Below are 11,900 nucleotides of genomic sequence, written 5' to 3'. Positions count from 1 at the left end.
TCTCCACCGAGGGCACGTGCACCATGAAGTTAGAGCACTTTAGCCGGCTGACGCAGCCTTTTGCAAAGAGTAGTTAACTATAGTTACACTCACTACAGGGACAACATCGTCGCTTTCAATACCCGTCTAGCCATTCAGTAGGTATAAGTCGGTCTCCCGCAAATAGTCTATTTGGTAACCCCTAATTGATGTACAGAGAACAAGGTATAATAAGTATGGAGAAGAAGTAAAAAAAAAAGAAAAAAAGAAAAGGCAACACAACAGAAGGATGGGAGCCTAGAATCCTTTGGAGATAGATGCCTGGTCAACATCACCCAGTAATAACTCTACGCGAAACACCCCCTACGTCTCGTGCCCGCTTCTCACGGAAGTTATGCAACCGCTCGCCAATGAGGTAAACATCGTCGCGAATATTCACCCTCCAGATCTCCACCTGCCGACGTACCAGATAGACGAGCCACGCAATCAGACTGAACAGCAAAGTCACCGGATACGCATAGCGATACACCTTGAACTGCACCTCCGGAGTCCTGTAGAAAGCCGTCATGTTGATCGCAAATCCGAGGGAGAGTGGAAGCAACACCGCAATAAAGGTGAGAAGAGTGACGGGGAGCAGGACACCTCGGGTGGCAATTTTGGCGTTAGGCTTCAGCCACCCATCCCGGAAGATGGCATTGAGGGCGGCCGCCTGACGGGATCTGGAGTTCCACAGCACAAACTTGACAGCCATCTGGACGTAGAGTACCCCAAGCGTCCAGTCCTGGATGAAGTGGATCACATGCGCCTGTGGGCCTCCGAGATAAGTGTGCACGGGCACCAAGAGATATAATTCCATGACCAGAGCGAACGCGGATGGTAGCATGACTGAAAACGCGGTGAAAACATAGATCAGTCGGATGGCACCAAATAGAGCATTCTTGACCCCAACGACGACTTGTTGGGGGGACTGCAGATAGAGCCTCAACCGCTCTTTGGCCATAACAAATAAGCTCCGACTGTAAACGCCGATGTAGGCAGCAATGCCGACAATGCTCAAGCCCGTTGAGAAAGCATAGATATCATTCAAGGGTCGGTGGGGAAAGCTAGCATTCATGATCTTCCGGCCAATGATCAAGGGAAGAACAGTGATGCCTACACCGGTAGCAGCAGCAAACACCCAGATGAGTAGGATAAAGGCTGCAATCCGAGTCCTGAAATGGGGCGGCACGTAGACTTTCGTGAACATGTCATTAGTCCGGCCATGCAGTCCCTGATCCGTGTCCGGTTGCCCATCGACTCTTTCGTTGTCCTCAGTCACCTCCAGAAACACCTTGTTGCCCTTGGGGATTCTGACCTGATCCGAAGCAGGAGCTCGGACGTATCTACCATCACGGATAAAAGATGCGCCATGGTTCATTTCATCGGCGTCTGCGCGGGCTGTGGAGTCTTCTGTGCTTGCTTCGGGTGCTGAGAACAGACCCCACCAGCTTTTTCCGACATGCCGACCTTCTTCATCCAGCTGTCTATCTCCAAAAAAGAAGTTGGTCAATCGCAGGAGACGAGCACACCTATGGAACCACCAATCGTAAAGGCCATGCAAACCATCGGATGGCTTGAGAGATCGGATTGCAAATGGCATCACGAAGTTGTAGAATAATAGATCGACGGGGAATTCCAATACAGGGACCGTAGCAGACCAGTGAATCGGGAAAACGCCGTCAAGGCCATAGTACAAACCCCAGACGACACCTCCAAGACAGAGAACGACTAGGGCACCATAGACCAGGGCACTGAATGCGATTTTGCGCAACTGGGTGGTGATATTCCTTTCTAGCACATCGCGGACAGGGTGGAATGTCGGGTCATCAGGGTCACGAATGAAGTCTTGCGAGTTTGTTAGCACGAGCCAGAAAAAGACAAGAGAGGGAACTTACAAAGAACACCGCTCCTCATGATCTTCCTGCACATCGAAACAAAAAGGGCAAAGTGGAACATGTAGCAAGTGCCAATGAACCAATGCACAAAAAGCGACGTCAGGGGCGAGAAAGCCGTGAATTCAAGGCGTGACGCTATGGTAGCATCCTCAAACAGAGGCAGCAGCGCAAGATCGAGTAATGAACCGCAGTACAACGGGAATACTATCATCTCGATCCCGATGATGAGGATCACTTTCATGACTCCTCCTCCCTGATGTATTATATCTGCAATAAGACCCTCGACCCTTTGGCGGCGCTCCGCGCCAGAAAGAAGGTTCGTGACACGAAGATAGAGTAATCCAACGACCGATGCCAGTACGTAGCCCAACAAAATGGCAATAATGCGGTCCTTTGTGTCCCAGACGGCTAGTTCTTGGGGGATATTGAGTCCACTCGGCGAAGTTCCGTGTAGGCCAGCCATAAAGACATTTGTCCCATTTGAAGTGTACAGAATGTGGCTCCCAAAGTGGTAGAGCTGATCGCGCGCTTGATTTACCAGACTAGTAAAGTCGAGAGTCTCGCGACCAAGCGATAAAGCTCCAGGGAAACCATCGCTCAGGAGTCGAAGAGGGAAGTCGTGCAGAACAAATTGACCAATGGAGAAGACCGTTTGCAGCAAGTAAGAGATGCGCGCCTGGTGGATTTTGAGAGCGTGGTGCGAGAGTACAGAGAACATAGGGACGTCGGATTCGTGAAACACGAAAAAGGATTGGAGGGCGTTCCGAAGGCGGTGACTGCTGGCATCAATGAGCGACAGCGAAGCGCTGGTCACAGTCTTGGTTTCAGGAATCCAGTCGGCCACGGGAGCAAATGCGATGAAGGGGCCAAGCAATGTCTTGAAGACCAGGCTGCCCCAATACATCACATATCCCAAGCTACCAATGAGTGTATCCAGTGCGACGTCGGCGAAGACAGATATAGCAGTCATGGGGACCCCAACAATCAGATGCACCGGGTTCGCCAGGAGGACAAGCGCGATCTTGCCCCAAAGATAGGGGAGCCAGATACCGATAGCAACCGTGAAAGAGATCAAGAGGGCGCTAAATACCCCGTTCTGAAGAAGACCGAAGATGGGACCCTGCATACCAATGAGCTCGAGGATTCCCTCCAGATCGTCGCCGTCTTCGACTGCATCGAGGTCGTTGCCATCAACACCCGGGTCCTGCATAAGTCCCTGATTATCTTGTGCATCGCCATCGGCAAAACGTCTGTTATTCTGAACCGGCACAAATGGTGCCTCCAGTGCAGGGTCAACGGCTACTTGTTCGTCATCATCCTGGGGCTGGTCCTGATCCTGGTCATCAGTCTCTAGATCTGCCCAGAACCAATCAAATAACCGAGCAAGAAAGCTTTTGGAGGGGCCGGCCGCAGGCCGAGCAGTGGATTGGCGGCTTTCTGATTGATCCTGGGGGTTCGAAGGGCTGGCTTGGTTGAGAACAGAGGTACTGGTATCATCGCCCATCCGAGGCTCGTTGTTGTTTGAGAGGGAAGTCTCCTGGAGCGGTTCACGCTCGGTGGTGTGATGGGCAATGCCTCGGATTTCATGAAAGTCCGGATGTCTCTCCGATCTGTCCATGTCCATATTGCCTTCGACCACATCTGCAAAGCTCCAAGGCCGGGAGCCCGCTGATGAGAAGGCGCGCTCGGCTTCGGATTGCTCCAGACCCAAAGCACCCTCGGGTTGGGTTATACCGGTACCGGAAGGCGTGCTGGAGGGAACTGCAGGCGGCTGATCGCGTCTCCACGGCTCTTGACGGTCTTTATTGCGCTGGAGCTTGGTCATTGCATTAACAATCCAACCTAATTCATCTTGGCGACCTTCGTCCCTTACAATCCTCAGGACCTGTTCGGGATCACCGTGGCCCCGGTCCCACAGATCTCTGAAAGTCTCAACACCAGGCCAGGCTTGCGCGAACGGCTGCTCGGATGAAAAGTCCAACACCGCTTCGCCGTCGCTCTCATCGTTGTTTTGAGTTGATGGCGGAGGGCCAGGGCTCTGGGTTGCCGAGCCACCAAGAATATCACGGGTAACGGGATGGAACGGTGATGCCCTGGGGAAATAATCCAAGTCGGCTGCGGGATTCTCGGGCATGTTAAGAGCACGGAAGAAGTCATCCTCCACGGTTTCGTGAGTTTCCGGGTCCGGCATAGGATCCTCTGGTTGCGGAGGAGCCTCTTCTGCAGGCTCTGCATCATCTTCCGGCTGGTCCTGACGATTATTTGCTATGAGTTGAACAGCTGCTTCGCGCTCTCCCTCGCCAATATTGGCCATGGGCTGCTGCTGTACGACCCACTCTCGAATGAGGAAGATTAGGATGAATGAAATGACGACAAGAAGAGTGATCAGCTGGCCTTCTAATGTATCGATGATGATGTTGTTGATGGTAGGCGACGGAGTCAGATTATTCAAGAATTTGACGTCGGATAGCCATGAAGGACGTCTAGGATTGTACGATGCGGTAGTCATGTTAGAACTTTTGGCCCCCATGGATCCAGTGACCGACATTGCAGGAGAAAATAGAGCTGTCAAGGTTTTCTTGATGAGTGTAAAGAGCAACGGTTCACCAGAGGCAAAACCAAACATAGAAGATACTGGAGACTGCGGTGACGATACGTCGGTAGTGCTGGGTTGTCTAGCCGTCGACCCAGAACTTCCCGTAGCGGCTTGAATGATGGTGTTGGTGGTACCATTGGCTACGACAAACTCTAGCCCCGGCTGTCGAATATTGTCCGCGCCAGACCAACGACCATCAGCGAGCCAGAAGAGGGCCCTCCAGATAGCTCTCATGGACCACGGCAACCAACCCAGCCAGACAAATGCAACGAGAATAAACCGTAGCCATGTGACGACAGTACGAAAGGTGTGTATGATAAGTTGTCGAAAGAATAAGGGAGCGGGAAGGTTCTGTGGCATATTGGGATCGTATAGTTTGGTGAAGCGGAACGGTGTCTTGCAAAGTTCGCAGTGCTTTTTCTGAGAATGAGACAACCATTCTACCAAGCACGCTTGGTGGACGAACTTGATGCTCCCGCTACATTTGCAGGGATAGAAGAGCGGTTCTTCCGGCGTTCCCTCTCCCCGACAGATCCGACATGTGTCTGGTTCGTCGAATTCCCTCTCTTTTCCTTTGTGGTTTGTGTCGTAGGCTGGGTCGTTCATGAGATCGGGGAAGGATGCTGAGCCAGCATATGCATGCGAGTAATCGTTTGGAGACTCCATCTTTCAGACCAAATTCAATGCGACGACCCTATCGTCCTTCAGTGATATCACTCAGGTATCATGTTCATGGGGCATCTGAGACCGCCTAGGTGTGTTCGGAGTATGCGCTCGCAGGAGAGGACGGGTCGGTGAGACTGATCTTGTATGGTGGGGCAATGTAGGCTTCCTGGGGATAGACCGATGGGTGCGAAGGTACGCCGCAGTCCAGCTTTCGCGTTTTGTGTTGAGGCAAGGCGTGCGTGAATAGATGTTAGGATGATGTGATGCAGCGGTAAATAAGTCTAAGTTCGGACAGGCAAGTTCCCGCCATGGGACTTACTCAGCCACAGCGCCACGACGGGTACTCAAACGCGGGCTATAGGTTACAAACGTATCTATTAAGTCATCAACAAGTCAGTGTGGCCGAGTGGTTAAGGCGTCAGACTCGAAATCTGATACATTCGTGTGCACAGGTTCGAATCCTGTCGCTGACGAAATCCTTTTTTTGCAGCATCTTCCTGCTCAATCTTTCTTGACTGGTTGCGTGACAGACGGTCTTCTGTGGTCATCTTCAGCTACTTTGCGTTCGAGTTGATGGTTAATTCGTTCTTTTTGTTGCATAGAAGTTCTCTCATGTTGCGGCCCCATCCGAAAAGACAAATGGGCTTGTCCAATTAAAACCGAAGCGAATCCGACCGATTACTATATTTGCATCAAGCGACGGGGAGGTAAACACTACTGCTGGCTGCATCGGCTTTGGTCTTTCCTGTCGTTTTAATGCGAGTGTATGCGACGGGCGCAGTCCCATGCTCATCAGTTCAGAGGCCCCAGTGCAGCATCCCAATGTATAGTGTGGGCCATGGGCTGTCACATCGTATATGTTTCGGTTTGAGTCGGGGTGGTTTGTGTCTATGTATTGGATGTGTTTCCTATTGGGGGCGGGGGTGGGAAGATATATATGGGTATATAAATGATTATGTTTTGAGGTGGTGGCAGGAGCATCCGATGTGCTGCGTTCATCGTGTGTCATGGATTCGTTGGTATATATCTTTTGTCAAGACACTCCATTCGGTCGAGCCGTCGGCTCGCGTAGGATATATTGTTTAGGATAAACAACAACCGTAACATAACGCTTCGTACATCCGCTGCAACCTGAAGGTCGATGCAGCACAAACAATGGTCGCATTGTAAAGGCAGGATAGGCCTGCAGCCCGACCTCATATCATGTCTCAGAAAGAAATCGCTTTACTGCAAGTGAGGGGAAGGAATCGTCGGCTCGGAGTAGTCGAAACTCAAGGCGAAAAAAGTAAAAAGAGAAAAAAAGATCTGACAATCGTCAGCGGTAGGATTCGAACCTACGCCCACGAATGGAATTGATATCTCCTTAGAAGGTTAGAAACCTACTAAGGTTCGAGTCAATCGCCTTAACCACTCGGCCACACTGACGTCAGTTGAAATAATGTCATAATGACAGGAATATACCATTGCTTTTGATAAAGCATACACTGCACCGAATAGACATCTTGAGGTTTCAACGACAGACAATTCACCGAGTTAGACAAACGCAGGCTAGTTTGCTACGAACCAATGACCTGTCACCAGCTATTCCATGCTAGCATTTCTCAAAGACCTAAGAGCATCAAAGCAGGTACTGCTATATATGACATGTCGTCTAGAACAAACCCAGTACTAGACGCTGCTGGGTGATGTCCTAATACGGTACGGTACCGATGATGGAGGCCAAGAGCTGCCATCAGGGCCAGACAGTGCTGATCCTTACGTTACGTCCGGTACGAAAGGGCAAAACGGGCGCCACATTGAGAGCCATGACCTCACTCTTCACTCCTTCAGAGGGGTCTCGAAACCTTCGAAACCAAAACACCTTTGCGGCTGTAATTGCTGCTGCCAAGGGTCGCTTATGTCCTTACGTGCTGCAACGTGAACTGTACTATATTCCAAATCTACAAAGACATAAAATACCTTTTACCCTCGTCTTGGGATGGTCTTCTCCAATAATACCGCATTAAGGTCTTTCTTCTGTGATACCTACCCACTGTCTGACGTGAATAGACCCCCCTGCGCCAAGACCCCCGGCTCCATCGCGCGTACGGTTTTCTACAGGATCCAACTGCCAATCCGATAAAAAGCGACTTCTGCCGTTCTTCGTACATATAACCGGGAGAAGAGGATATCAACCTCGAAGAGGACATCCACCACCCTCGCGTGATGATTCAAGTCTTTCAATCCTGATTGTCGGTTATCCATCTTGGTCAAATTGGACGCGCAATACGAAGCGATAAGAAATTTGCTCACGCAATCATCCCTTGCAAATGGGAGACGAGACGATGGCCACCACGAAGAATGGCTTTGTGGTGGAGGGAGCCACTCGTCCTGCGGCGACGACCGACAACATACCCAAGCAACGAAAGAGGGATACTCTCAGGTGGACGGTCGGGCTGGTGGTCCGGTGAGTTTCACTGCTGCGTCGCTCGAATGCAGATTTCTTGCGCATATCCTGACCTTGCTCCTGACAGACTCTGTATCTGGTATGCATTATTAACGCCATTCCTTCGCTGCCCACCCCAGCTCTCCGACCTGGATGGAGCGTCGCCACGAGTCTGCAAGCCTTACCTGATCGTTCGATCTCACGTCGAGCCCCATATAACCCCATACTATAATGCATACGGTGCGCCCTATGTCGAGAAGGCCCGTCCGTATGTGCACATCGTCAACGAGAAAGTCTATACGCCTACTTCGCGTGTCATTCGACGTGGCTATGAGAAGTATGGGGTGCCCGCACTGGACAGAGCGCAATTGTATGGCCAAGAGCAATGGGAGGCTCAAGTCGTCCCCCACTTGGATGCCGTCAAGGACCAGACGAACGCGCTGTACAGGTCGGAAATCTATCCCTACGTGCAGCGCGTAGAGGAAGCTGTTTTGCCATCCTACAGGAAGGCTAGCGGCGCTGTCAGGTCTGCCTGTGTTGACTATATTCTACCCTTTGGCGCCAAGTACCGGCCATTCATTGGAAAGACATATACATCGGGGCAGGATATTCTGACCACCACGGTCCTGCCCAACGTGCGAAGCTCATGGTCGACTGCCATCCAGTTTATCAAGGGGACCCTGTGGCCCAAGATCGCTGGTCTCTACTGGGAGAATGTCGAACCACAGCTCGTCAAGATCGGCGAGAGGCTAGCCAGCTACCGAGAGGGGAAGGGCCCCCGAAACGTCGTGGATGAGGCCAATGCGTGAGTACCCGTTCCTGAGGCGTAAGTCTTAGCCCCACATGTTAACATTACAGCAGGAGTCTCCCTGACCAGCAGGTTCATGCCTCGTCATCACTAGGCACTACATCCCTAGGCACTACCCAATACGAGACTGTCACCACGTCATCCAGAACTGAGGCACCTTCACCGCAGCTCACACTTTCGGTTGAGGAGCAGACAGCCCACAGACGCGAGAGAGTCGAAAGTGATCTACACGTTTGGCAAGAAAAGTTTGCCGTCGCGGCTGAGAACGGCCTCGAAAGCCTCGAGGAACATCTGCAAGAGATTGTCAAGGATTATATGTCTAGTGAAACGTTAGCCTACGGCGAAGAGTTGATCACCGGGCTGGGAGCGGTCGTGGATAACGAGATTATTGCACTCAAGCACCATATCAATACCCTGGCCGAATCTCTGCCTTATGAGGACCTCCCCAAAGCTGAAAAGGCCGCGCAAGAGGAGCTGCTGAGAAATGTCAAGGAGGCTGCAATCTCTATCAGAGGCCGTGCACATGTTCTCAGGGAGTGGCGCAACTCGTTCGAGGCCGAGCTGATGCGGCGCGTGCACGCCGCAGTCAATTCTACACTCGAGGTCCTTGACAACGTTCGTGACCTCGGATTTCAAGAGGTGGGCATCCGCTGGGCTTCGATGGATGGTGTGACCTACAAAGACTGGGCGAGATACCATGCACTCAAAGCTGAAATGGAAGATTGGAAAGAACAGTTTGTCGCATTTGGCACCCAACATGCGAAACTCGAAGAAGCCATCTCGGTGGCAGAGGATACCTTGTCACGAGGAATGGATATTGCCGAGAATGCTGCAAAGGAGCTTGCCAGATTGAGGGAAGTTGGCAAATGGAAGATTTCAGCACGAGAGGCGAGCGATAACTTCGACACAAGATCTGAAGACCCGCCATCGCTTCCACAGCCCGCTATTCCTGAGGAAGACACCGCTGACGAGATCGATGAGCCTCAGACTGGTGCCGAGTGCCTTGAAAATGACACTAGTCCCTTGATTAGTGCTGAAGATGAAGACATTCAAAAATCCGCGTTTCAAGCAAATGGCAACACCGATGCTTTTGTGGAGTTTGCCGCCGATAACCAGGGCGACCCAGTCGCTGCTAGCGGCGATACTGGCAGTGCCGATGCTTCTGACCAGGCGGCATGGGGCGTGGCTGCAGCAGTCCTCTCTGCCCAAAAAGCGAAGGACGGTCGCCTTGGCTCTGACGAGCAGGAGGCCATTGAAAGGCTGATCTCGGGACTGCTTGTGGACAAGGACGCCGAATTCGTTCAGGACATCATGAACCAACTCCGAGCTATCTACAAGACACCGCGACCATCCTCGGCATCACCTTCAACATCATCCTTGGCACCATCCTCAGCGGCACCAACAGCATCAACCAGTGTCGCCGATGATACTATGATCATGGCAACAGCTACCACAGCTGCAGAGACTACGCCTTCCGCACCAGCCGAGTCCGAGGAAATTGTGTCCGAATCGAGTGCTGCACCAGCTGTATCTGACGTCCCGGACCTAGTGCCTGAGGAGCAAAGAACCTCCGAGGGCCTCGAAGATGTAGAGGAAGCTCTGGAGAGCGCGGAGTCCCAGTACGCCAGTCTGACTTCCCGTGCAAGTGACTTTGAGCCCGCTGCAGTCGAGACCGGTGTGGATGACTTGGATGAGCAGACTGAGAGTATGGAAGATGATATTGAGGAGGAATTATAAAAAAGCATGACCCGCACGACCGCTACGCTGTCGCTTGACAGTACTTGGTTTTCTGTTTCTTTCTACTTTTTGCGATTGATATCCATTGTTTCTGTATTCCTGACTTTCACATCTTGTCGGATCGTGAGCTTGAATATTCCCCACATAGTTCCTACGATTGTTTGTTACGACCACTTTATCTATCGTTATGATGTAAGACTACCGTTTCTGATATGCTTTCTCTTGATTCGCCTCCGAGATCTCCTCGTAGCGGATGGACGATATCGTAAGGGTCCTTGCTTATTGAAATGTAATATAGATTTCTGTGCTCGACAATCAAATCACATCAACAACTTTTCTATACAAGAAGAGGGGGGGGAAGTCTATGCAAGAGTCCCATGGTGTTCCCGGGGGTTTCCCACACGCAATTGTGGAGCTTCCAAACCAAGATTCACATGGCCTCTCCAGAGGTTGAAAAAAACCACAAGCACAAACGAGCAATCAAGTCTTCCTTCCCTCACCGATACTGCACCCTCTGTCCACCGCGCTTCTCCAACTTCTTTTGCCTCTTGCTCTCCGGAGCAGCACCAGCAGCGGACCCATCCGCGCCGCCGGCACCAGCACCAGCACCCATGCCCGCCAATCCACTCTTCATGCCCGTGAACGTGGTGTAGGCCAGCCAGACCGAGTAGAGCGGGATCACCACCCACAGCCACCAGGCGCGGTCGCCGATGATGCACACGGCCCCGATGCACCCCCACGTCCAGTACAGCACGTCCCACATGTACTCGGTGAGACCTGCTGCGCCGAGGTCCTCGCCCGGCGACCGCAGGGAACCGTCGACGGGGTTGTGGCGCGGGCGGCCCAGGCGGTCGAGGTAGAATTCGATGAGGAGGGTTGGGATCGCAAGGAAGATGTAGGGTTTCAAGGCGCGGGGCCGGTTGAAGGTCCAGTGAAGGGTTAGGAAGAGCGCGTGCAGGCCTAGGCTGATGAGGTGCGTGCGCTGCAGCACGGCTGCGTTGCGCGCCGCTAGGGTTTTGGCTGCTTTCTGGTTCGGGGGTTAGTTTTTGGTTGGAAGAGACACGGGGGTGGAGATGGGGTGTACCTGGGCCATGGTGGTGGTGGTGGTAGGTGTAGGTGTAGGTGGTCTGTTCTTGACGTGAATGTGTGTGTGTATGGCGGATGATGGAGGTCGCGTGGGGAGTGAAGGGCAGGTGGGCGTCGCAGACGGTGCAAGAGAGGCTCTTTCTTTGATCCTATCCTTTGACGATTCTGCGACTACTGAACGGCAGTTTCAAGATCAGCAATGCGGCATGATCTCCTCCGAGGGGTTTCCGGTCAGTGGCAGTAAGGTCGATATGTAGGTAACGTAGAGAGACACACGGATTCGGGAATAGCGTGTGGTTGCCCACCACAACCGGACAAGCGCCCGCGCCTCTCTCCACCAGCCACGCTTTGAACTGCTTCCTCCACCCCCCAAAACATCGCATGGCCGAAAAGAGAGAAAGTGTGCGTCGTGACGACACGGTCCCTGTCCCTAATTCTACTACTAGCATCGAACCTCACCGCATCCCTCTCCCACTCCAGCCAGCTGGGGCTAGTTCCAGGCACTTGTTCATGCTCCACCTTCTTCTGTCACTATCTCTCCCTCACCCCGGTCGCGATATGCAATTTGATCTTCTCTTAGCATCCCTCTGAGCCGCCGCCCCCTCCCCGAACGGCGTCACGAGTTTGCTCTCTCGCGAGACGTCATCCACTTCGCTTCACTTGGACCTC

The 11,900-nt window shown here is 52.4% G+C and overlaps 3 protein-coding genes, 1 non-coding gene and 1 pseudogene across 5 annotated transcripts; 2 read left to right on the top strand and 3 right to left on the bottom strand.

Moving 5' to 3' along the window:
* Positions 1-112: 112 nt before the first annotated feature.
* BO97DRAFT_363806 (E3 ubiquitin-protein ligase SSM4) lies at positions 113-5,418 on the bottom strand. Its single transcript, XM_025692518.1, has 2 exons — positions 1,914-5,418; positions 113-1,863 (listed from the first exon to the last, which is right to left on the bottom strand). Exons 1-2 carry the CDS (start codon positions 5,173-5,175, stop codon positions 311-313), a joined length of 4,815 nt encoding a protein of 1,604 aa, XP_025554273.1. The 5' UTR covers positions 5,176-5,418; the 3' UTR covers positions 113-310.
* A 149-nt stretch (positions 5,419-5,567) lies between these two features.
* On the top strand, positions 5,568-5,648 carry BO97DRAFT_t76. The gene has a single exon. It is a non-coding gene; the product is annotated as a tRNA-Ser (tRNA).
* Positions 5,649-6,512: 864 nt separating this feature from the next.
* On the bottom strand, positions 6,513-6,600 carry BO97DRAFT_t67 (annotated as a pseudogene). Its single transcript has one exon. The product of its transcript is annotated as a tRNA-OTHER (tRNA).
* Positions 6,601-7,043: 443 nt separating this feature from the next.
* BO97DRAFT_403745 (uncharacterized protein) lies at positions 7,044-10,329 on the top strand. The gene is made up of 3 exons (XM_025694802.1): positions 7,044-7,621; positions 7,689-8,405; positions 8,462-10,329. The coding sequence occupies exons 1-3, from the start codon at positions 7,500-7,502 to the stop codon at positions 10,143-10,145; spliced, it is 2,523 nt and encodes an 840-aa protein (XP_025554272.1). The 5' UTR covers positions 7,044-7,499; the 3' UTR covers positions 10,146-10,329.
* A 252-nt stretch (positions 10,330-10,581) lies between these two features.
* On the bottom strand, positions 10,582-11,462 carry BO97DRAFT_441156 (SND2/TMEM208 family protein). Its single transcript, XM_025698139.1, has 2 exons — positions 11,230-11,462; positions 10,582-11,172 (listed from the first exon to the last, which is right to left on the bottom strand). The coding sequence occupies exons 1-2, from the start codon at positions 11,236-11,238 to the stop codon at positions 10,642-10,644; spliced, it is 540 nt and encodes a 179-aa protein (XP_025554271.1). The 5' UTR covers positions 11,239-11,462; the 3' UTR covers positions 10,582-10,641.
* Between the last annotated feature and the right edge of the window lie 438 nt (positions 11,463-11,900).

The sequence above is a fragment of the Aspergillus homomorphus genome (genome assembly GCF_003184865.1).
Source record: "Aspergillus homomorphus CBS 101889 unplaced genomic scaffold BO97scaffold_6, whole genome shotgun sequence".
In the NCBI taxonomy this organism is placed as follows: Eukaryota; Fungi; Ascomycota; class Eurotiomycetes; order Eurotiales; family Aspergillaceae; genus Aspergillus; species Aspergillus homomorphus.
This window is presented reverse-complemented; position numbering and strand designations above follow the sequence as displayed.